At 40.9% G+C, this 26,813-nt stretch overlaps 1 protein-coding gene across 19 annotated transcripts in view; it reads left to right on the forward strand.

Annotated features, from left to right (window-relative positions):
• The window catches only part of TRPM3 (transient receptor potential cation channel subfamily M member 3), a 791,340-nt gene that overhangs the window by 680,319 nt on the left and 84,208 nt on the right, over nt 1-26,813 (forward strand). For 8 of the 19 annotated variants that reach the window (XM_058565673.1, XM_058565675.1, XM_058565664.1 and 5 more), the window contains 5 exons: nt 10,756-10,856; nt 12,247-12,381; nt 16,885-16,935; nt 25,267-25,302; nt 25,460-25,600. In XM_058565673.1, the coding sequence (XP_058421656.1) occupies nt 10,756-10,856; nt 12,247-12,381; nt 16,885-16,935; nt 25,267-25,302; nt 25,460-25,600 (464 nt within the window). The remainder of the gene's footprint in view (nt 1-10,755; nt 10,857-12,246; nt 12,382-16,884; nt 16,936-25,266; nt 25,303-25,459; nt 25,601-26,813) is intronic. The other 11 variants (XM_058565677.1, XM_058565678.1, XM_058565666.1 and 8 more) reach the window with 3 other exon arrangements.

Consider the following 26,813-nt stretch of genomic DNA (forward strand, 5'->3'; position numbering starts at 1 on the left):
TTCAATACACTAATACTTAGAAACAGTGCCTAGCACAAGCATGAAAGAAATATCAGTTATTATCATCTTTCTTATTTACTAAAGATAAACCAAGAAAGAAAACCCCATCTTCCCACAAAGGGCTCTTTCACTCAGCTGCCTGTTTTGTCTCTTACAAGCCAAATCTGAATTTCTTCAGCTAAAGTTAATCCAGTTTTTCCTGATTCCTTTTAACTTTCTCCTAGGACTCCATCTAAAGTTATTTTTACCAGGTAGAGATAGTTATCATTCAGGGCAAGAAAATAGAGCAAAGAATATATTATACACAGACCTCATCTACTTTTTATGTGTATGCTTCAAGCCTTTAGTTTGGTTTTTCTCAATGTAGCAGCCACGTTTTTGAGAGAAGCTCACCAGGGTAAGCAGTGTCTCCACTCTGGGAGACAACTGAAGGTGTATCCTAGCAACCCAAGTCACGCGATAGGGCCTTTCAGCTAGTTTCCTCCTTCGTGGTTTTCATATAGGTAGAGAATCTAATGTCTTTAAATGAATGGATGGATGCGTTTTCATCGACTAAGGTCCTACGGCATTTAGTTGCAACACTTACAAAAAAGGTAAATTCATGGAAATGAATAGAATTTCTAGGAAGAATATTTAATCCAGACAAGATTCTCTAGATAAGACAAGAAAAAATCCAAAGACCCCAACAAGAAGAAATGCTCTTCAACTATTATAGGGATGGGTGGCATCATCCTATATATCACAGAATCATGGCACTACTAAGGACATTGCAAGGTCAGCAAATCCTGCCCCCAACCCCTCACCCCAGTACATCAAGCAGGACCATACTTAAACTATCCAGGTCAGATGACACACCTTATTTTTTTATTTGGAAATTTCCAGAGAGTCCACAGCTCCATCTACAACCCATTGAAGTGTTTACTGATCCTCTGGATATTTAAAAAACAAAAAAATTCCCCCAAACACTGATGCTCAAGTCCCTAAATAAATACTCCCTGCAGCATGTACCCATTGGTGCCATGACATATTTTGGATGTCTTACCTCAAGTGGGCCCTAACTCTGCTCTGAAACCACCTCATTCTTTAAGCCTCAGCCTCTGACACATTCTCCACATTCCTCCTCCATTCTCTTCAAGTTCTCACTCCCGCTCATTCTCAGCAGGTGGTATTCCCAGGTTCATCCAAGCTCCCTTCTTTTTCACTCATGAATATGAGTTTCTTCACTCAGCCTCACTGCTTTTTCTCCTCGCTCTAGAGACCTCTCTTCTTTGCTAAAACCAACTACTCCCTGGCCTCCATCCTCCAAGATCTCATCCATCACGTACTTGCTCTTTCCTTTTACATTTTCAATGTCTCCCCCTCAAATGGCTCTTTCCCTTCTGCTATAAACATGTTCAGGGTCCCTGTCACCTAAGAAGACCCTGGCTCCTCTCCACCAAGACCCACAAGGAAGCATCTTCCTTTTCTCTTCTTAACCATCAAACTCTGAAAGGTAGTCTGCCTTTCCATCAGCATTCCTCACCCTCTACTCACTCTAAATTCTTGAGTCACTCAGTCACTCTGAAAATCCTTGCCTTCCAGATTCTGTCCCATCCAATTTACTCACACAGCTTTCAGTACTCCTGAAGACCCCAAATAGTCTTCTTATCCTAATGATCATCTTCCTGAACCTTCAGCAACTTTTGCCAGTGTTGACTTTATCTACTTCTTACTGCAACTCGTTCTTACTTTGAGGAAAGGCCTCAGTTTAAAGCCTGGTCCTGGTCCTGCAAGTTACTCCACCTCTCTGAGCCTGTTTTCTGATCTGCAAAGTGGGGAGAAAGATATTCACTGAACAGAGATTTTTGTGAACATTAAATGAGGTAATGCATATAAAATGCCTAGCATGTAATTGGCTCTCAATGTATTATGGTAATTATATTTATTTTTACCTTTCCTTGGTGCCAGAGTATTTGCCTTTCTGGCCACTCCTTTGTCTCCTTCATCAGACCCTCTACTTCTTCACTCTGCCTTCTGTCAGACTTATCAAGTACCATGACTTGAAACATCAAATCTACAGGAATAACTCCAAATTTACCTCCAACCCTAGCTTTCCTCCCTGCCCTCTTTTTTTAATTGCCTACTGGACAACTCTCTCGGGTGTCAATAAGCACCTCAAATTCAATAAAATTAATTATCTTATAAAATAAATATATATAAATAAAAATAAATTGCCTTTTCTCAAAAAGCTGATTTCTACCTGATTTCTCCATTTATATTCATTTAGCCCCTATCCTTGCAGTTATCCAGGCTCAAAACCTCCATCAAATTCTTTTTCCCTTTGTTCAAGCAATTTCTTACTAATTCTGGGCATTTTTGCCACCATGCTATCTTTCATGTCTATCCCTTCTCTTCCTTCCTTGCTCAGCACCATTCGGCCTTCAGGACTTTTGACCTGATTTACTGAAATGACCTCTTAAGGGATCTTCTTGCTTCTTATTGAGCACATTCCTATCCATCCTCTATATTTCAATTGGAAGAATACTTCTAATGCAACTTCAAAACACTCCTCCACCTACAAAATCCCACAGGACTTTCAATATAGACGTGGTAACATAAATTCATCATTCTCTTCTTCTCCCAGAAAGCTTCAAAAACAAATAATGAAAAGGAAAGAAAAAAACAAGCAAACTCCATTTTTGGTAAAACTAGGAAATATTCCAAAATATTTGTATATGCAGGAGCCAAGTGGAAGGAAAGGCTGAAAGCTGAGGAGAGAGAAGCCAGCAGTGGCAGTCCTCAGACAGCACCGTAAAAATGTAAGTCCTCAATGTGAGGAACACCCTAAGGTGCCAAGTTCTCTCCTTTGTCTGGAACAGCATGTGCAAGAAGAGAGTTGGATGGGGACAGGAGACCCTCCTGATCCTAACTTAGTACACAGAAATAGAGGAGGTGGGCTACGCATAGAAATATGCAGATAAGACATGTTTGCAGGAGGGAGTTTGTGTTTGTGGTAGCTGAGAAGAAAGCCTTCCAGTTGTGAATAATAACTAGCCTGGAATGCTACCCTGGGTCCATTATAACCCAACTCACTACATAATAAATAATAAAAAAGCGATTAGCATATAGATATATTCTAAGAAAAAAATAACAAAAGAGCGAAGTGTATTCACAGAAGAATAATACTCTATAAAAATCTTTCCAGGGAACAGATGAACAGTATGAATAAATATTTTACCATGAACTTTAAAAAATTTAAATCTCAGTGAAGCACTTATCTATGAAGAAATACTTCAAAGTTGGAATACCAAAATTCAGGTAAGAGTAGGTGAGGCAGTGAGAGGAGATAAAATGTGAGTAGCACTCAGGGATGCAGTAAGGGAAAAAATAAAATCACAGAATTGCAGAAGAAATGAGAAATGGTGCAAGATCAAGTATACATTGTGAAAAGCTCAGTGCAGGACACAAAGGGTGGAAACGAGGAAAGTGAACAAAAATGAAGTGAAATGGAAATAAAGAGTTAATTGTGATTACAGAGAAATTCTATTTATAGAAGACAGAAAATGGAGATCCAACATAAGCATAATTGGTGTCTCCAAAGAAGAAAACCAAAATAAGGGATCAGAACAAAATTTTAAAATATTATTATGCAATTTAAAAAGATAATTTAAGAATTTTTTTTCATAAAAATTTTTTTTAAACTATGATCTAGATATTGAAAGGGCCACCTTATGCCAGGAAAACCTGATTCAGAATCTTCAACACCCAGACACATCCTAGTAAAGTTACTGAACTTCAAAGAAAAATAAAGGATCCTTTGGACCACCAAGCAAAATGATGAAGTCTTTTATGAGAGGAAAAATCAAGCTGGCCTCAGACCTTCTTACAGTAACATTCAATGCCAGGAGACAATAGAGCAACAGATTTTATATTGAGCTAATGTCATTCAACTATAAAGACTACTAAAAAAACCAGCTTAAAACATTTTAGAACTCTGGCAATATTGTTCCCATAAGTAACTCTTGAAAAAACTACTAGAGAAGAATTCAACCTACCAACCAAGAGATGCTCGAGTACACTCTGGCAAAATCACTAATTGTGAGCACTGATACTAGAATCTAATAGATCTAAGATAAAAACAAAAACGGGGATTTGAGTAACAGAAAGGAATGTAAATGTTATGTGCCATAACAACGTAGAAATAACACAATGACAACAAAAATTGAGAGGAAGAAGAAAGAAGGATGGAGATAGAGTTAGTAGGCTTTTTGCCTCATTGTAACATCTGTACCTTTTACCTAGTATAATAAGGAACATAATTGAAGACTGACAATTCAAAAACTAGTAATAGAAATATAATCATATGTAGCAGCACGAAGTAAACCACTAAAAATATAATCTTATATTCTAAAATTGAGTGGTGGAGGAGAAAAAAGGGAAAAAAGGGTACATGCACTAATTTTATCATTGCTTACAGCAGAAAACATTAATGAGTGCTGCCTAAAGAAACAGAATTAGAGCCCCACCCCAGACCAACTGAGTCAGAATCCCCATTTCAACAAGATCCCCAGGTGGATCATAGGCACATTCAAGTTTGAGAATCCTACTCTACACTATAGCCAAATTGTAAAGAATTCTTCCTTTCTCAACTCCATTCTCCCTTTTTTTCTTGATGGTGCCTACAATAGTATTTTTAGTAATTCTATATTAGTTTCCTATGGCTACCATAACAAATTACCACAAAGTTAGTCGCTTAAAACAACAAAAACTCATTCTCTTATAATTCTGGAGGCCATAAGTCTAAAATTAATGTGTCAGCAGGGTTATATTCCTTCTGGAGGCTTCAGGGGAGAATCATTTCCTCGCGTTTTTCAGCTTCCAGAGGCTGCCTGCATTCCTGGACTTGTGGCTCCTTCCTTGCACCAATCTGACCTGTTGCCTTCATCTTCACAAGTCCTACCACTACTTTGATGCCTCTGTCACCCTCTTATGAGGACCCTTATGATTACATTGCATTGGGCCCTCCAGATAGTCCAGAATAATCTCCTCATCTCAAAATCCTTGACTTAATGACATCTACAAAGTCCCTTTGCCATATAAAGTAACATCTTCTCTGGTTCCCGGATCAGGACATGGACATCTTTGAGGGGCGAGGGCAGCATTCAGCCTACCACAAACTCCATTTGTTCACATCTCCACCATCCTTCCCCATTCCAGTCAAATTCTAATTCCTCCTTAAAGTTGCTCTGACTCAACTGACAAGGAAGTGCTCTGGACTTACCACTTTGTTTTTGATATAATGATTTGTGTACTTGTCACATCTCTCCCTTTATCCCATCCCACCTCCATTCTTACTAGATGGCAATTTCCTTGAGAGAAGAGGTTGCAGACATGCTTCTAGTCCCATACTCTACTAAAGGTTCACACACTAATTTCATCAAAGGCTTCTTAATTGCCAAATCCAATGCACACTTTTAGGTTCATTCATTCATTTAACAAATAGTTATTGAAAACCTATTATGTGCCAAGGACTGTTCTGGACTCTAAGAATACAACAGTGAATAAAGTAGACTAAATCCTTGACCTCTTGAGGTTTACATTCTGGAGAAGGAATAAATAACCAACTAGTAGATACATAAGCTGGTGCCTGGTCATGAGAAGAGCTGTAAAGAAGGAAGGCCGATCTTTCTTACTTCCCCACTTTGCAGCCTTTGCCCTGTTGACAACCTCCTCCTTGAAAATCTCTCTTCCCATAGTTTCGGGCACCATGATCTCTAGGTTCTCTGCTTCTCGCTCAGACTATTTTTGGTGATTTCTTTCTAAAGATTTGCTTTACTTTCATACTTTTTAAGTATTGGTGTTATTCAATTACCCATCCTCTGTCCTCTTCTTTTTGTCACCTTCATGCTAACCTTTCCCAAATCTCTGTCGCCGGGCCTGACCCCTCCCCTGCCCCAGACCTCAGTATCCAACGGCCTCTGGTCATTCCCACCTGGATATACCACAGGCATTTTAAGCTCAATATATTCAAGAATGCAATTTTGCTGCCCCTAAAAAGCTTGTTTATATCTTTCATTGCCAATCTCAGTTGGTCATTATGTTCCCAAGCTCCCAAGCTGGAGAGCAGGGGATTCCTTTGGACTTTTCTCTCTTGCTCCCCACTTTAAATCTATCACGCAGTCTGTCAACTGTGCGTTCTAAATATCCCTCCATCCAAGCCGCTCCTTCAGGTCCTCATTATCCCTTTCCTAGAATATCGCAGAGCTTTCCTAATTGTTCTTCCTCCCTCTAGGGCAGTGCCCCTTCCAATCCATCCTTCACACTGCTGCCAAAGCGGCTGCATTGTTTCTGACACAGAGTTTTCCAGTGGTTTCCCCATGCCTTCAGGATAAAGAGAAACTCCTCTACTTCATTTACAAGTCCTTCCATTCTCGCTTCATCTCTCTCTGCTTCTGACTCACACTATATACCGCAAGCATTGAATCTTCATGGTCTTCCCATGAATTCTCAAATTCACTGGGCTAACTCCCCCAGTCTTTTGCTGTTCTCTTTGCTAGAACGCCTTTCTTCATCTCATTTGTCTAGTGAACTAATCTTTTAAAACCATATGTGGTCATTACTCATGCACTTAAATCTTCCCTAACCTCCTGCAGGAAGAGGAAATAATAAAACTTTATTTTTTATGTCTTATACCTACTTTCATTCATTCCCACACGAGGGCCTTTACACTTGATGTTTCCTCTTCCTGGAATGCCTTCCCCCAATTCTCCACATGATGGCTTTTTCTAATCATGTAGGTCTCAGTTCAAATGTGACTCTCAGGGAGGTCTCCTGTCCACTCGTTCTAACAGAGCAGCTCCACTACCACCCTTCACTGTCAGTACCACCCTTAGACTGGCGCTTTAAAGGGACTTCTCCATGCCCACCTGGGATCTGGTACCAGCCAGGGCTGCAGTGCCATATGGCTGGGGTGTCCTGAGCCCAAACCAGGACCTGCGTGGACTCCAGACCCATTTCAATACTTCAGAACATTTTCCAACTCTCTAGTTCCCACACAGGGTCAACCAGATGCCCAAAGCACTCCCAGACCTGTGCCTTTGAGTTTATCCAATGGCTCCATGTCCAGCACTGGTTTCAGAAGGGAAGCCTGGCCAGCAGATCACTCCTGCTGACTGGCACAATACTTCTGTCATGGGATCATGCAAGACTGGGTAGCCAGAATTGTGCTGCCACATTGATTTGGAGTGACCCAAATTGTTTATATAGACACAGGTCCCACATATCCTGAGAATGACACTGCTCCTTCATAGCACTTGCACAATCTGAAAGTACACCATTTATTAGTTTATTTATTCATTATTTTCTGAGTGCCGCTCCTCCACTAGTAGAAGTAAGTAATAAGCTCTGTGAAGAGTGACCTTAGCTATCTTGTTCACCATTGGATGTTCAATGCCAAAACAGTTGCTAGCACAGAAGATATTCAATAAATATCTGTTGAGCAGATAAACGAATTATTGTGTGAAATGGTGTATTTAATTACAGACCTCTCTCCTCCTCTAGAATGTAAGCTCTCAAGACAAAGGATTCTGTCTCACACACCTTGTCCTCGCACTGGCATAGTGCCTGCCATATGAGAAGGCAGGAAGTCAGTATCTTTGAATGCATAAATAAATGAATGAATAAACAGATTAATGAGTGAATGAATGAACATATATTATCTAGACTGGAGGCTCTTAACCTTGTCTTCATGATCCTAATGTGAAGGTAAGATTAAGGACCTCTAGTCTTAAAGCTTTTGGGGAGCTTGCAAAAACTGGAATGCCCAGGACCAATTAAACCAGAATCTCTGGGGATGTATCCCAGGCATGAGTATATTTCAGGCTCTCCAGGCCTTTCCAGTGTACAACCACAGTTGAGAATAGGGTGACCAGCCATCCAGGTTTGTGCAGGACTGAGGGGTCTCCCAGGATGCAGAAATTTCAGTGCTAACACTGTGACAGGACTGGGTAAACCAGGATGGATGTTCACCCTACTTGAGAACTACTGATCCAAACTGTCACCCAGGACCATTCTTGAGTGATGTATTTTCAATTTTTGAAAAGTCAAGACTCATTGGCTTCATGCTTTCATTTGACACTAATCTAATTACATTCAGGTAGCTCACACTGGCCTCAGCGACTGCTTCCTGCTATGTGTTCTTGTTCGGATTTGTGCTACTATTGACTTGAGTGACATACAAATTTGTGGCATAAAAATGGCAAAGGGAATGATTAAATATTATGGCAGGTCAGCAATAACCAATAGAGCAGCTAAGGAAGCAAAGCAAAATGCTATCTTTCCAAATGCAACCCCAATAAGCCTTCACTTTTTTCCTTCCAAGTGATGATGGGACATTTTGACACATTCCTATTTATTACTTGTTTATGCCAGTTACCCTGGTATGAGTTTGCAGTCCCTGTTTTTATCTGAGGAGATAAGAAATAATTTTCTTAATGGAAAAATCCCTGTGTAAACTGAATTAATATTCATCATTCCAAGTACTAATTAATTTACCACAAGTATGTGGTTTATACTGAACCCAGAATCAGAAATGCCCTTTGACCCATGAAGGGAACATAGCATCGCAGCTCTCTAGGGCCTTATTATTCAAAGGATGGCCCTGGATCATCAGCATCAGCATCACCTGGAAGCTTGTGAGAGATACGGAAACTCAGGCCCCACCCCAGACCTGCTGAATCAGAATCTCTGGAGATGGGGCCCAAGAATCTGTTTAAAAAGCCCTCTAGGTTATTCTTATGCATGCTCAAAATTGAGAAGTGCTCATCTAGAGAACACTTTGCTCACCTAATTATCAACACCAGTATCTCAGAACCCAGAGGGAAGAGGCAAGGGGAAGGAAGCATATAGCACAATGGTTCCAAACTCGGCTGCACATTGAAAACACCTGGAGATTTTTAAAAATAGACTCTGGCTCCCACCCCAAGCAATGTGATTTAATTGGTTTGGGATGCAACCTGGGCATAAGGATGTTTTAAAAGCTTCCCAGGTGAGTCTGAGGTGCAGCAGAGTTTGGACATCTCTGATACTGCTTCATTACCAGGAGCCCTATCCTTGGATCATTGCTTCGGGCCTCTGCTGCTGAAGAACCCAGAGGGATGGGCAGCACTGCATTTGCTGTCCCTCCTTCCTTCACAAACATCAGATCAGCAGTGATGGAATGAAGGAAAATCTCACCGGCTCTGAATCTCATCTCTGGCATAATGAAAGCTTGTTCTGTTTACCCTCTGTTAGTAGTGTTCGATCTTTAACCTCTCTGGACCTCAGTCTCTTCATCTGTCAAATGGAGACAGTAAGACCCAATTCCCAGGATTATTCTGGACATTACATATGATAACATGCAGAAGTGCCTAATACTTTGCCTAGCACATGCTAGATGTTCAAAAAATCTGAGCCAGGTAAGAGTACTGTCTCTTTGCTCTACTCCCCCTGTGGTGGGACATCCAGCAGCAGGAAGTTGGGCAAATATTTAGGGTTGCCTCTTGCTCAGGGCACCAAGGGTGTTAATGAATTGGAAAAACCCTGCTCACATGTGAAGTCACTTACATGATCTCCTTTTAGTCTCTCATCTCAGCCAGTAAATAGGATAATCCTTATTGCCCCCATTTCACAGATGATAAAACAGTGGTTTAGAAAGGTCCAGTGTCACACAGCCCTAAAAAGGCAGACTCAGGTCCCCTGACGGTAGCCCAATGTTCTCTCCACCTACCATACTCAGCCTCACATCCAGTTGCTTGGCAGTTTGCATATTTGCACAGAATACATTGATCTAGACCAACTCCATCCCAATGGAACTTGCTGTGATGGTGGAAATGTTCTATGTCTGCCCTCTCCAATTCAAAGGCCACCAGCCACGTGAGGCTTTGAGCACTTGAAATGTGGCTAGTGCAACTGGGGAATTAAAGTTTTAATTTTATTTAATTTTAATCAACTTAGCCACCTATGGACAGTGCAGATCTAGCAACTGGAGTCTACAGAATAATGGGAAACTGAAAATTTACTCCAATGGTCTCCACCCACAAATCAAAGTAAACCTAAGCCACTTATCTGCCTTTCTCTTAAACAATCTTCTTAACTCCTTTGCAATAGAGTGGCAAAGCTGGCCCACTAGTTGATGAGCGCACCATCACGTGCAATATACAATTTGAAAGATGTCTTAGAACCAGTGATTGGCCAGCAGAAACAACACATGTTGCAGAGCAGCGCTTCTGAAACTTTAATGTGCACGAATCATCTGGGATCTTTTTAAAAGATAGATTCTGATTCAGAATCTTCTGGGCTGGGACCTGAGGTTCTGCATTACCTGCAAGTGCCCAGATGATGCTGATGCCGCTGCTCCACGGGCCACACTTTCACTAGCAAGACTGTTGATCGGTTCTCAGTCACTGATTTTGTTTCCCTTTACCCCTGGGGGAATTTGGCAATGTCTAGAGATATTTTTGATGGGCATGACTTGGGTGAAGGGTGGTATTGGCGTCTACTGAGTTGAGTCCAGGGATGCTGCTAAATATTCTACAATTACAGGACAGCCCCACGATAAAGAATTATCCTGCCCAAAATGTCAACAGTGCCAAGCTTGAGAAACCCTGCTGTACCGCTAAGTCTGCTCTTCAGGAAGAGGGATGTCGATGGGAGAGAGTGATGGAGTGGGTCTTCTTGGTATAATAACTGATCGTTGTTTTTTCTCTCCCACTCTTTTCTCCTCTCTTCTACACACAGGAGCCAACGCCTCGGCCCCAGACCAGCTGAGCTTAGCTTTAGCCTGGAACAGAGTTGACATCGCTCGCAGCCAGATCTTTATTTATGGGCAACAGTGGCCGGTAGAGTATATGTCATCACCCCTGAAAAGCCCACTTGCTTGGGCAAGGGTATTTGTTTAAGGAGCCTCTGAGAGCGGCTCAGGAAACCGCTGCCTTTTCTTTAGGATGGAAATACTCCTTCGAAGTAGTCTGGGTCTCAGCAACCTGTCTCATATTTAGGAAAACACTGCCACCTGGTGGAAGATGCCACAAAGCACATCTCCAAACATTCCAAATATTTCCATCTCCATGAGTGGCCTCTGATAGCAATTTTCAGCAGCAAATGATGCCATTTCTTTTATATGTCCAAATATATCTATTAAAAAAAGTTGTATTAATTAAAATTAAGGAGTGAGTGGAATAAGCAGTTTGTTTCTCGTTGTCTTTGAGGTTGCTGTTTCCATGGGGTGGCACCGGTGCTGGCGTATGGCTGGGTCGCACCTCTGGAGGCACAATTAGCAGGCTTCCCCGTGCAGGTGCCATCTGGTCCTGGTGGCTGAGCACAGGTCCTCCCTATTCCCAGAACCAACACAGAGGGAACCAAGCTTTATATAGCTGTTCTTGGTTTGTTTCCCTCAATTGACTCGACCAAAAATAAAAACTTGGAAAATTGGCCATTGGGGGGTATATGCATGTATCCCCGGAGGAAGCAGCAGCCTGAAAATTGATTTCTGTGCCTGGAACCACTGAAGGACAACACTCTCGTGTACAGGTCATTTTTAACCATTCCTTTCCCCCAGAGAGCTTCTGCCTAGGATTGACCCCATCTTCATTTAGTGCTGCTCGTGGATTGCTAGTGTGAAAAGATTTGTCAGGGAGTCCGGACACAGGGAAATTTTTGTGAAAGGAACTAAATAAAAATCCTAGCCAGTGACAAATTCAGAAAGTAGCCTGTTCTTTTTTTAGTTAAGTGATATGACCTTGCCTCTGTCTCGCCCACTTCTACATGGAGACCCAGCATCTATTTCAGTTCTTTGGTCTGTTTACTTGGTCCCTCTTCTCAAGTCAGCCAGGGGTCTAATTCACAGCCTCAGGAAGATGAAAATGAAGACAGAAAAGCACCCATTTTGGCACTTCACGGGTACTGCAGAAGTGTGGTCAGAGTGGGGAGAGGAGAAGCCTTGTAAACACTTGTACTTTCTCAGGATCAAAACAAAAATGAGATTCAAGGAGGAAATAGCTTTTGGAACTAGAAATCTTTGAATTCTGTTTGCCAAGACAGGCCCCCAAACACAGGAGAGATTGTGACTGTCCCAAAAGTATGCCTAGGAACAGTCTTGCTAGCATGTTCTCAAATGTGCTATAGGTTTACCAGATGTCAAAGGCACTGGTTTCTAAACTGTTCAGACGAACGCCAAAACACTGCACCCCTAAGACCCTGGGGCAGGCTAACTCATGACTTGATTTGCAGGTGGGGTCTCTGGAGCAAGCCATGTTGGATGCCCTGGTTCTGGACAGAGTGGATTTTGTGAAATTACTGATAGAGAATGGAGTAAGCATGCACCGTTTTCTCACCATCTCCAGACTAGAGGAATTGTACAATACGGTAGGACCAAGCTAAGGCACTTTTCATTTTCTCTACGTTTTTTGTTTTACCTTCTCCTGCCCCCACATGCCTGTGAGTCTCCTCCCTCCCCTCCAAATGCATGGATCATTTTTCACAAATGCTCCCTTAGACCTGTGTAGACAACAAACACCAAGTCACCGAGATTCCTCTTGTTTTAACTGCTCAGTTGTCAGCATCTCAGGCAGAAAGTTATGTGATCACCAAAAGGTAACATTCTCAGATTCTTACATAAAACCGCAAGGCTCTGGAAATTAGAACACAATTTATTCTGTAAGCCCAGAGGGTGTTTGAGGCAATCAACAAGGAGGATTTATTTAACTCCAAGCATCAAAGGACGGCGATTAGCTATCCTGCACCATCTTGTTATGCTCAGATCTATGAATTTAATTCCTTTTCCATTACAATAGAAGAAAAGGCAAAATACCTCTTGTTTGGAGTTACCCAAAAATATCTTTTTGTTTCGTTTTATAATGATTTGTTAATTCATTCACTAGGAATACCAGGAAATAATCACAAGAAAAACTACTATTTATGAAGTTTTTGAGAGTATTCAATGAGTTAAGTACATTGGCTCTGAGTTGATACTCACTAAAATCCAATGAAGTTTAAAGAGTAGATATTTTCCCCGCATTTTACAGATGAGAAAACTGAAGCCAGGAAGTGAATTGGTTTATTCAAGGTCGCAAAACTCCTAAGTAAAGAAAGAAGCCAGTACTGAACCGAAGCTCCTGTCTCAGAGATTATTCTTCCCTTCATTTGTCACAATGCTTCTCTGTCCCACCACCCACAGCACTAATGGGATGGAGCTTACTCACCTATCCCCAGCCAGTGGTAGGTGTTAGATGGTGCCACCCTGGCTCCATCTCATTCCCATTGCTGGAAGTAGAAAACAGGTTGGCAGAGTGGCTCCGGTTTTCTGTTTTTTCTGTAAATTTTTCTTCGTTCAGTATATTGAGACTTTCGGTAAGAATAATGGAGCGAAATGGCGGAGTAGGATGCTCCAGCCTCCATCTCCACAAAAAGATCAACAATTAGCCATAGAAGAAATGGATAAATTCCTAGAATCATACAATCTACCAAGTCTGAATCATGAAGAAATAGCAAATTCGAACAGATCAATGACAAGTAAGGAGACTGAGTCAGTCATCAAAAACCTCCCAACAAAGAAAAGCCTGGGACCAGACAGCTTCACAGGTGAATTCTACCAAAAATTTAAAGAATTAACCCCAATTCTTTTCCAACTCTTCAAAAAAACTGAAGAGGAGGGAACACTCTCTAACTTATTTTAGGAGGCCAGCATTACCCTGATACCAAAGCCAGATAAGGACACTACAAGAAAAGAAAACTATAGGCCAATATCTCTGATGAATAGAGATGCAAGAATTTTCAATAAAATCCTAGCAAACAAAATTCGACAACACATTAAAAAGATCATACACCATGATGAAGTGGAATTGATCCCCAGATGCAAGGATGGGTTCAGCATATGCAAATCAATAAATGTGACACATCACATTAAAAGAATGAAAGACAAAATCATATGATCATCTCAATAGATGCAGAAAAAGTATTTGACAAAATTCAACATCTTTTCTTGGTAAAAACTCTCAACAAATTGGGTATAGAAGGAGCACACCTCTACATAATAAAAGCCATAGCTAACATCATAATCAATGGTGAAAGGTTGAAAGCTTTCCCTCTAAGATTAGGAACAAGACAATGGTGCCCACTCTCACCACTCCTATTCAACATAGCACTGGAAGTCCTTGCCAGAGCAATTAGACAAGAAAAAGAAATAAAAGGCATCCAAATTGGGAAGGAAGAAGTAAAATTATCTCTGTTTGCTGATAACATAATCTTGTATATAGAAAATCCTAAAGACTCCACCAAAAAACTGTTAGAACTAATAAACAAATTCAAAGTTGCAGGATACAAAATCAGCATACAAAAATCAGTTGCATTTCTATACACTAGCAATGAACTATCTGAAAAAGAAATAAAACAATCCCATTTACAACAGCATCAAAAACAATAAAACACTTAAGAATAAATTTAACCAAAGTGAAAGATCTATACACCAAAAACTATGACATTGATGAAAGAAATTGAAAAATACACAAATAAATGGAAAGATATCCCATGTTCTTGGATTAGAAGTGTTAATATTGTTAAAATGTCTATACTACTCAAAGCCATCTATAGATTCAATGCAATCCCTTTCAAAATTTCAATGACATTTTTCACAGAAATAGAAAAAACAACTCTAAAATTCACATGAAACCACAAAAGACCCTGAATAGCCAAAGCAATCTTGAGAAAGAAGAACAAGGCTGGAGGCATCACACTTCCTGATTTCGAACTACATCACAAAGCTATAGTAATCAAAACAGTATGGTACTGGCATAAAAACAGACACATAGACCAATGGAACAGAATCAAGAGTTCAGCAATAAACTCACACATATATGGTCAACTAATATTTGACAAGGGAGCCAAATATAAAAAACCATGTAGAAGATGCTCAAAAAATTGGAGGCTGAGGGGTGGAGGAAATGAGGAGATGTTGGCCAAAGGGTACAAACTTTCAGTTATAAAATGAGTAAGTTCCAGGGATCTAATGCACAGCATGGTGACTATAGCTAACATTACTGTATTATACACTTGAAAGTTTCTATGAGAGTAGAGCTTTAATATTCTCACCATAACAACAACAAAAGGGTAATTATGTGAGGTGAAGGATGTGTTAACTAACCTTATTGTGATAAACATTTCACAATATATACAAGTATGAAATCATCACATTGTACACCTGAAACTTACATGATGTTATATGTCAATTATATCTCAAAGCTGAGGAAAAAAAATGGTGAGGTTTTCAGTAAAATAAGTAAATAAAATAAAACACAGAGTTGAATGACTTGCATATCAATTAGAGAATCAAGGGAGTAGAGTGGTTTATTCCAAAGATTGGAAAGAAGTAAGTAGGAAAGTTCTAGATCAAGAAAGGCCAATAAATTTCATCACTCCAATCAACTGGTGGTGGTTCGCTGAAGTACTCTGTTGAGAAGGATGATGGGACAGTGAGTGGCCTCAGTAATAACAATAGCTAACATTTATTGAGTGCTGAGCACTGCTTTAATAGCATTTCATCATTTCATCTTCACAAGAACCCCATCAGATAAGTGGTATTATTATCCTCATTTTAGAGATGGTAAGACTGAGTCACAGTTAAGTAGCTTGCCAATGGTCACAGCTGGTCAGCAGAGCCAGGCTTGGAGCATTCTGACTCCAGAGTCTGCATGTTGAATCCCTACACAACACTGCATCCCTCAGTGGAAAGAGTTCTGATGAGGATGTCCGCATGAACGGGCAGGTGGTTGAGGCACAGGGTTGTCTCCATACCTGAATGTGTTCCAACAGTGCTTAAGGATTTACCATCACTGCTTGAGATCCTCCAATAGGCTCCCCTACTTAGTAAATAAAAATATGAGATGCCCAGTTAAATTTGAATTTCAGATAAATAATTTTTAGTATAAGTATGTCCCAAATATTGGATGGGATATATTTATATTAGACATTATCCCTTGTCTCTCTGGAATTCAAATTTAACTGGGCATCCTGTATTTTATCTAGCATTCCTATTCCTGAAAGACAATAGGATGGCAAAGCATTTCATTTTATTCTCACCTTAAACAAACACACATCTGGTCTGCAAGCCTCTCTTTTTCCCCAACAGCGTGTGGCCTTTTCTTTAGACCAGATTTTAGCAAACCACCATCCAAGGGCTGAATCCAACCTGCTGCCTGTTTTTTTATGGCCTGCAAGCTAAGAATGGTTTTTTACATTTTTTAATGGTTTAAAAAAATCAAAAGAAGAATGATATTTTGTGACATGTTAAAATTATATGAAATTTGACTCTCTTTCAGTGTCCACAAATAAAGTTTTATTGAAACATAGGCCAGCTCATTTGTTTACGTATTGCCTCTGGCTGCTTTGGCACAACAGCTGAGTTGAACAGGTGCGATGATGACTGTATGGCCCACAAAGTCTAAAATGTCGACTATCTGGCTATTTACAGAAAAAGTTTGCCAACCCCTGCTTTAGACAATTTCTCATTCATTATGGGTAATAAACAAGCTGCGATTGGCAATGTGTATTTTCACTGTGGTAAGTTGGCCCCTTTGTCTCCTCCTGCTGCAAAACTAGCCTTTTAACAGATGTTTTGGCCCAGCTGTCAACAGAGTCGATGGCTTCCTTTATAAAGTTTGATCCTAGAACCTCAAATGCTTTTTCTTGAGACCCCACAATCCAAACATCTGCCAGCACATTTGTTTAGAAAAGTACAACTGAGCAACTAGAACAAGGTTCATCTTAATGAACCTCCCCTCCACCAGCCAGAACCCTTCCTTCCAGATCCTTCTTGCCTTGCCAATGAGAGCCCCTGACTAGCAAAACCATTTGATTCTTCTTTATTGTTTTCAGAGACATGGGCCCTCAAACACATTGTACCACTTGGTCAGGGATGTCAAAAAGGTAAGAACCCTCTCGACTGCAGGTCGGAGGTCTGTCTTGACTGCTTCCTGTGATTAGAAAGCGCCTCTGTTTTGCATGAGCTGCTGGAGTATTCCTGCCCCCACCAGAGCCCCTCAGGACACAGCGTGTGTGTGTGTCTTCTGACTCTGACATCTCTGCTTACAATGCAGCTGCGGTTCTATCTCCAGTCTCCATGGTTTAGATGCTTTCATTGGACATAGTGCTTTCGGATAGTGGAACTCTAGGCTTTTCCCATGCCATGTGGATTTATGCCATTCCCTGTATTTTTCCATATGCCGCTCACTGTCTGGGGAGCTAATTTCCATGCTGTCCAACTGACCACAGGAGGTATCTTTATTTACTAGCTCCTGATGCCATGTATCACTGTCACTTCTAGCATCATACAGAGTGGAGTACGCATAGCTCAAAGAGTTCTCAGAGAAACAGAAACTAAAACACATATATGCATTCCATTCTTCTAACACCTTATTTTTTCCAGTATGCTTTTTCACATTCATCATCTAATTTGATGGCGGGGGGGAGGGAGCCAGTAGGTTTGGATCAAGTAGATTTATCCCCATTTTACAGATGAGGAGGCTGAAATACAAGGAGGTGAGAACTGTATTAAGTGGTTAGTGAAGAGCTAGGATTAGAACTCAGATCCTTTGATTAATAATAATAGAATGAAGTACCTAAGATTTAGTGATGACTAGGTGCGTGACACTAAGCTTTCTATAAGTCTTAGCTAATTTCATCTTTACTACCTTCCATGAAGTAGCATTATTATTTTTTATTATATTGTATTATTCCCATTTATAGATAAGAAGAATGAGGCACAAGGAGTTTATGTTCAATCGTAACCAAGTGCTTGTTTTTTTGTCCCATAGACTCTTTCAGAGGTTACTTTGGTTCTGAACCCTTGACAGCATTCCCAGAAAGTGATGTTTTAATTCCAAAGGATAAAATAGATGGTGACACTTCCCCCACCCCCTACACATGTGCACTCGCGCACGCGCGCACACACACACACACACACAGGTATCCCCACCTACCAGTGTGTACCAATTCCTCACTAAAGTCCATAGAACATACTCAGAGAAAGCTGCAAAGTAAGGTCAACAATAGAGTACAATTCCTTCATCTCGCAGGATGGAATTGGCTAGAATTGACCTTTAGGTGTCCTGTAGCCACTTTTTAATTTTTCCTTTGACAGGCCAAGCAAAGGCCCTGGGGCTGCTTCCAGTGTACCTATTAGCCAGCTGGACCTTTGCTAGTAATGAGTAAAGGATACCAAAAAAAAAAAAACTCTCCTTCTGTTGACTCTTAGAAACTTTCCTTCTGTCTCCACATAACGTTAATGAAGGATTTTTCGTCTGTGTGAGTGAGTGAAGCCTGTAGTTCTTTCAAAGCAAGGGAAACAGATGCTGTGCAATCTGTACATCCAACCCAACAACGATTTACCAAGATCCCATCTTTCCCCGGTCTGCCCCACTTCTGGCCAAAAGCATACCTGCCTTCAGCAAACCCTTTTCTCTTTCCCTCAGGTCTTCCAATTTTGTTTAATTTACCCTGGCTTAAAATTGCCTGGAAACTAAACAGGGGAAGTATCTCAGAAGAGTAAGTGTACACATCCAACGTGTCTTCTTTGTCAGGATATTTGTTGCTCGTCTTCAATAAAATGTCTTGAGTGTTTCTAAAATAATAAATATTAAAATAATGATTTATTATTTCTAAAATAATAAATATTATAATAAAATAATGATTTATTATTTCTAAAATAATAAATAAGATCCTCACCTGAAGCTAGTCTGTGTCCCTGAAGGAACTGTGAGGCATTCTGAGGAGACAGCTACACCTTGGCCCCTCATCCCAGCCATTGGCCAATCCAAGCCTTCAAATAAAGCCACTCATCCACCTCTATCACATGGTTTCTCAATGTCTTGCCTGATTTTCAAAGGGAGTTTTGCGGTTCAATTTCACTGAGTGTAAATGATCAAAATCCCCCCTATTAGTTTCGCTTCCTCTAGGACTGCTCAGCAATATCACTGTCTCTTTTCTGAAATCCCATTAGCTGCCTCTTACATTTACTGATATCGCTTGCACTAGAAGGCATGTAGATATTTTTAAGGTAGCGTTCTTTTTTAAACTTCTTAAAGATGTACCTCAAAAATAATATAGACTAACAAGAAAGAACAGGATGGTAAGAATTTGGGAGGAAGGAATATTAGGAACAGTTTTATTTTCCTTTTAAGTGTGATCCAAATACTGGAGAAAGAATATAGTTACAAAAGATTCGTTTACTTACTAATTTAGTAGCTGGAATAAATGATAACAAATCACCCAGGATAGTACTGAACTGGCTTTGAAACGATTTATCCTTTTACCCGGAAAAAGAGCCTGCCAGTAAGGTGGGGCGGAACAGAAAGCCTGTGTTAAGTTTGTTCTCTTGGGAAGAAATGGGAGCAGGAAGTGCAGACTCTGTTTATTTCTATGATAAAGGTGAGCCTCTGACTAGTGGAGAGGAAGAGAGAATAATAAGGTAGCCAAAGGAGCTGAAAGTGTCTACATTTTATGTTATATGGACGAAGGGAGCTGAAAATGAGGTTTTTTGTTTGTGGTTTTTTAAGTGAATGAGAGAGAAATTAATGTTGGTGCACATCTTCAGATGGTTCCAGATAACTTCCGTCAATTTAGGCCAATTAGATAGGCAAAGTCTACAAAAACTAGGTTTAAAAGGCTACGAAAATCTTGGGCAGTTTAAGCAATTTTCAAAATTAAGGAAGATAATAATTAGTTTGTGCTTCGTTCTTTATGATTATAAGACGTTATGTACATATTAATTCATTTAATCTGTGACAAAAAATTAATCAGTAAGTGATAAGTCCTGGTACAAAATGCTGTTCATAAGTTAGGAACATGGTTCTGGATCTTAAACATAGTGTTTGATAAGATGTTTGTAAAATTAAATGTAAATAACTCTTACAAACCCAGGGAATGCATTTCAGAATTATCAGACCATCGTAAGTTAACCAGCATGACATCTCCAACTAGCCTTTGAAAACAACAGAACTGACGTGGAGAATTGCTCCCAAGCTAATTTCAAAATCTCAAATTATTTCTATCAAGGGAACAATCTAGGAGCAATGAGGTAAAAGAGTTGCTATTCAACATCAATGAGAAATCTGAAGTGATGTAAGCCAACCCAACTCCCGGAACTGCTTCCATGCATAAATCCATTGGATGTACCAATGCTCCATATTAAACCAGAGTGGCTTGAGTCTGTCTGCTTCTCCACGGATCTAACTTGCCATTTTTGTAGCTAACTGTCTGCTCAATCTGTGCCTCTGTATGTTTTAAAGTAGTAGTTTTCCTTTCTTAAATTAAATGTGCTAATATTTCACATTACCTATACTACCCCTCCCCACCAAAGGAGGGTGGTATTTGAGTATTATACAGAAGTAGTGGTGAAATTATGATAATTTAAAATTCATGTACATGGGAATCAAGACCCAGAGCCTTGCAGAAGGGGGAAAAAAAAAGCATTTCAGGTACACTTTGGGTAAAGAAAGGACATTTTCATAATCCCATATGCTAAATTCACGCAAATTTGCAAAAGCATTCTTATTTTTCAAAGCCTGATTGCCCAGTCTACTACCATGCCAAACACCAGCGAATGTTCTCTTCTCCCATGAACTTTCACCAGGGGGGGCTTTTCCCCACTCTGCCTTGCTAAACCTGACAAGCAGCAGTCATTTTACACCTTACACACACCAGAAGGAAACAATCTTATTTTGAAGGCTTGTTGTGAGTTTCAAAGAAAAAAAAGTTTCCTAAACAGCTGAAATCTGATAGTCCTATCATGAGCTGACACCTGAAAACAGAGTGCCTTTAGAAGAGCAGATCTAATAAGTGATTTTAAATTGTTCTTTAAATTAAAATACATCCTTAGGCATGGCATGAAGTAAAATTTACCCTCAGAGTAGTAGTTCACAGCATGAGAAAAGCAGACAACGTTTTCAAGTTGTCCAATTGTACCTACTATAGATCTAAGCCTCTCTATTTTATTCTGGGGATCAAATGATTTGAATCACGTGGCTTGCCATGTGTTGTTAAGGCATGAAATAAGTGTTCAGGCTTTACCAATTACCAAAGTAATTACCGAAAAGGGGAGGGGAATAACAGGAATAGCAGGCAGAATGAATATTACTCCAGTACCATTTTTGACTTCCTAGTTGAAAAGGACTCAAGCAAAGGAAGACTCCTCCAGAAGGTTTTTGGACATTACCTGTTGGTATGTGAGGTGCCGTTCACGTTCTCTGCTTTTTCCAGAGAAGGTGGATATGATGAGCACACTCCCACCCCTGTCTATTCTTTTACCATCCCTTGTCTCTGAGCCCCCATCCCCACTAACTAAACTTCAGGGTATTATTGGAAATTACATCAACCCTAGGAGCTCTGGACGGGGATCTTTGCCCAGTGACCTGGCAGCAGAGGAGTAAGAGCAGCCTGCCAGGTAGTGATCACACAAGTGGACCTGCAGAAATAGGACCTTAGAAATAATTGTGTCCAGACTGCCTGTTTCCAGATCATGAACTGAAATACAGAGACAGGAGGTGATCTGTCCAGGGTCACACGGGGGGCACAGCCAGGATCACAGTTCAGCTCAGTGCTGTTTCCACTGTGGGTAATGTTGCTGGCTGTTCTCTGCACATCTGTGACATCTGCAGGTCACAGATGGTCAAGGCCATCAGCCCAGCACCTCAAACACGCACCAAGGCTGCCGTCCCCTTCAGAGTCCACCCAAGACACAGTCCTCCCAGGAGGCCTAAATTGTACCCGATTTTATTAATTTTATGAAATCTATTTCTTCTTCCCCAAAGGTTTCTACTCTTCCTAGTAAAAACTGTAAAACTAATTTCCCTGAATTTCTGTTACAAAAGCCTCTGGAAAGAAACAGATGCAATCAGCCTTGCAGGCTGAGTTCAAACACATTATTTGGTAAAGTAAGCTTTCCCTCCTCTGGCTATCACTTCAGCAAGCGCAGCTGACTCTCTCGTTATCCCCAAATCCTCCAATCTGCTCTGTATTCCTTTACATCGCCTTACTACACATAAAACAGAACAGGTGGTAAATGCTGGTGAGGGAGGAGCCCTCATTGGCTTTGGTTAGGGGAACATCGCCCCCTGTGGTCAAACGGAATGCAGGCCAGTTGCTTTCCGGCCTTCACCCAATGCTGGGTAGAACCCAAGATGGTCACGGAATCCTTCCTCCTGCGTCAGACCAGATCATACGTAAATCACTCTGTAATAATCAAGCTTTATATGAGAAGTTTCTAGAAAAAGAATATTCCAGCACCTTTTTTGGTAGCATATAAACCTAACAGCCCTTTATGAATAAAGTCATTTGCAAAAAATGTTTTATTTGCCCCTCTTAAATGTTTATTTATTACTTTGAATTTTACTATTATCACTCTCCTGACAACCCCCACATTTACAAACATCTCCAAAGCATAACTATTGGCATTCAACATTGGTCCTCCGGCAATATTGGTTCTTGTTCTTAGAATTCAAACTGATGCACACACATAGGTTTCTCCAAAGAAAATACATAGGTGTTAGTCTCACTATTACCCACGTTTCAAACAAAATTCTTACGAGACTAAAAATAGGCACAAATTCATAGACACGCTATGATTGCCTTTCAATTGCATCACAATAAATCCTTTGGGGATTTTTCGGAAACCCCATAGTTGAGCATCACGGACCATAGAGACCACAGAGTTCAACCCCTTTTACCGGGCAGAAAACTGAGGCCTTGAGGGAAGGAGGCTGATCTGTGAAGGACAGACAGAAGCTCAGGGCAGTTGACTCATAGCCAGTCTTTACCTTGCCTGCGTCACAGTGCTGAGGGAAAAGAGAGATGGAGTGGGCCTCCTCTGGAGGTCATCCTTATAGGAGCCAAATGGAATGAGATGAGGCCAACGCAGGCATGTCCAGGCTCGAGAGCTCTTCTACTCTTTAAATAACAGACTTGCCTAACCATCTGGTAGAGCTATGGTATAGAAACTGCCCCTTATTGACCTGTCCCAAAATAATGGAGAAAAGTGGTTGCATGGGTAATATTTTTAAACTCAGTTTAATGTTTATGGAAAGGACAATATACGAAAAGTTATCATCTTAAAATAAAACTTTCTCTAAGTTCCCTCTTTTATATTTTTGCCACGCTTTGCATAAAGAAGTCAGACAATTGGTCTTTCTTAATAGCTTGAGGATAGCTTAATTTGGCGATTCAGTTACATTGATGAAATAATCTTCAACCAAAGGAGATTTCAAAATTCTGAGACAGGTAGGGAGGAGAGTAGAGACCTTTTAGTGAAGGGGCAATTCAGCTAATGAAAAGGATCTCAGATTGGGTTCTGATGGGCCGAGGTCAAGGAGGGGAGTGGTTCTCTGCCTCAGAGTGGTTACACCTCATACATGATGCCCTTCACACAGTCCCATTTTGCTCGGCAACTCAAATTAGATCCTCAAGTCTGCCTAGTGCCCCAAGCCAAGGGAAAGGTAGAACCCAATAGGCGGGGCTGGGAAGTAAGTCTGAGGACAGCAAGGAAATCTAAAGAGCAGCATTGCGGTCTCATACACTTGAGGCTGGGGCTTTGATAGCTATCCCTTCACGCCTACTCCTTTGAGAATACAGGTACAGCCATATACATGTTTCAAGTCAAACTTCTGCAGTGAACTGGAGCTATCCCAGGGTTGACTCAGACTGTAGCTAGTTAGTTCTGTTAAGGAGAACATAATACTGACAACCCCCAAACTGAGACTTGATCCCAACCACGTCAATTAATTTCACTGATTTACCCATTCACATTTTCGACCAAAAAAACGCCATTCTGAAATGCCTACCATACACCACGCACTATAAAAAGCACTGGGAACACAAAGATAAATAAAACAATTAAAAATATAAAGCTATAGGTTTGATGGTAGGATACAGTGGGCCACCTCTAACCCTGAATCCCAAACCCTTCAAATGGATGCTGTTGAGCATAGGAAAGCTGAGTAAGGATAACTGGAAACCTACCCTCAGTTTAGCAAAACAACTTAAGCTAATTCCCTAACAACAATGATTACCTTTATACACTATGAATTTCCTGATTCTGCTGTGTAATCCTACCTGAACCTTATTTAGTAGACCAGCAGTTCGACAGACTCTGGTGTGTATCAGAATCGCCTGGAGAGCTAATAAAGGCCCATCCATTGAAGCAGGGTCCAGGCCTTTGTACTGTCACCAAATTCCCCAGGTGATTCTGATACGACCAAAGTTGGAGAATCACCACTTCACTACCAGCCACTTCTGTGAAGTGGCAGAAATCTCACACAGCAACCTGGGCAGGTCCTCCATGAAGGACAAAAGGGGACAAGGCCCTCATGCCTCTCCAAAATGTATTCAAGGACACAGTGCACCAGGCTTGCTGCATGGTGGTACCCCTGCCATTCCTGGTATAGAGTGCACTCCTGCATTAAGGAGCTGAACCAGTGAGAGCGGATCAGTCGGGCCCTTGAAACTCACTGTGCGCTCAGGATTTCCCACAGGTGGAACTAATTCTTCCTTGACCTGACAGAGCAAGGATTTTCCTTAGACCCTACAGAGCTCCCTTTTGAAATAGAAACCGGTAATGAGTAGATAATAATAAAAACTCTTCTGTTTTTGCATCTGTATATGGCAAGCAGTTAAAAGATGCACCATAACGTTAGGTCTTTAAGAAGCGCTATTTTCTTTGAAAGAAAATTTGAAAAACTTCCTTAATTCTGGGAAAATAAATATTCCATTGATAAAATTTCTCTTATTCCACCCCCTTCTCTTTAAACACAAGAGATGTTCACAAACGACCCCATCCTGACATCCATCCTGCTCTCCTTTTATGAAAAAGGTGCCAAATTTTTTAATTGTTGATAGGTTTTGTGTAAAGGAGATCTGAGCTCTAAGCATATCCCACCTGATGCACACCCTGGTAATAACAACCATCTTCTGGAAGGAGTCTTCATTTAGTGAGTGTGAAGAAATAAATAATGACCAAGAAGGTACTTACAGGCCTGGGTCAGAGGCAGAGCAGCAAGGGGGTTCCGAGGGGGTTCCGGGGGAGGGACGTCCGGGGAACCTAGTTGCTAGTGGCCGGGAGCGATATACTTGCCGTGTCTAGCCTTGTGTTTCTTTCTGCTACACTGGTGTTTTTTTCTCCCCAGCTGAAGACTTGAATAAATATTTTGATTTTCTGTTATTGCCGACGATTACTGCATCTTCTTATTTAACTTATGTCTTCTTTCCAAGCGAGAATATCCAGGTTTCGGTTGGATCTATTTTAAGGTGAATTAATTAACCAGCATAATAATACATTCATATGTTTCTTTTTCAATTATTATTATTACTCTAAAATAGTTACAGAACCCATGGCATAGAATCCCTAGTAAACCACGCTGTCTTTTGCATTTGTTTGTTTGTGTGTTCCGTTCTTCCTTGACAGGGAAACCTGCCCCCCGACTACAGAATCAGCCTGATCGACATCGGCCTGGTGATCGAGTACCTGATGGGCGGCGCCTACCGCTGCAACTACACGCGCAAGCGCTTCCGCACGCTCTACCACAACCTCTTCGGCCCCAAGAGGGTGAGGCAAGGCAGTTCCGTTTCCTGGATTCCCGGAAGACTAGGTTCCACAGATTTGGGCTGTGGCTTCCTAGTCTCCAAGGGGGAGATCAGATGAGAAGGCAGCTGCCCGCCTCTTCCCGCCACTGTCAAATCCATTTTTTTAAAAAAGGAGTGTGTTGGGTGCTACGCTCCTATCTTTTCATCACTAGGTCCAATTCAAATCAGAAAGTGGCACTGAGAGTGAGCCTTAATGATCAGGGATGAGTAATGATGGTCAAATTAATCTTATTATCTATCTCAGCAGTTTTCAAGGTTTTTGGTCTTGGGATCTATTTATACCTTTAAAAGTTATTGAGAACAGGAGCCAGCCGGTGGCATAGTGGTTAAATTCGCGGTTAAGTTTGCCTAGGGTTCGCAGGTTCGGATCCCTCCCGCAGACATATGCGCCCCTTACCAAGCCATGCCATGGCTGGCGTCCCACAAACAAAGTAAAGCAAGATGGGCATAGGTGGAAGATTGGCAACATTTGTTAGCTCAGGGCCAATCTTCCTCACAAAAAGGGGAAAAAAATTATTGAGGACACCAAAAAGCTTTTATCTATATGAGTTCTATCTATGAATATTTATTGTTAGAAATTCAAATTGAGACTAAAAATATTTGTTTATTCATTTTAAGATAGACATAAGAAGCCTGTTACATGTAAAAATAATGTTTATGAAAAATAACTTTTCAAAAACAAAAATTAATAATAAGAGTAGGAGTGTTGTACATTTTTTGGAAATTTCTGTAATGTCTGGCTTAATAGAAGTGGGGGGGGGAGGAAGACTATCCTCTACCCAGTCTGGGTCCTATCTGGCTGGGGCTACAAATTAAATTGACATGAGACCAAATAGGAGGAGAAAATCAAACAAAGCTTTATAACACGTATCCATGGGAGAGACCCAGAAACAGCTGAATAACTCAACAAAATGGCAAAGGTTCTCCTCTTCAGCTAAAGACAAAGGAGGATGTTGGGGGTGGGTGGAGTCAGTTATGGGAGATTACCAGAAAAGCACAGTAAACAAGAGTAAGGTTATTATGCAGCCCCGCCTTCTGCATTGATAAGTTTCTAGAGATGAGGTCCTCTCCCCTTCTTCCTGATACAGAGAGGGAGATACCTTTACAAATGGAGATTTCCCTTACAAATGTAAATGTTTGGTGAACAGAACTTTGTTAAGAATGGGCTTAGCAAG

Source organism: Diceros bicornis, chromosome 22 (assembly GCF_020826845.1).
Source record: "Diceros bicornis minor isolate mBicDic1 chromosome 22, mDicBic1.mat.cur, whole genome shotgun sequence".
NCBI lineage: Eukaryota > Metazoa > Chordata > Mammalia > Perissodactyla > Rhinocerotidae > Diceros > Diceros bicornis.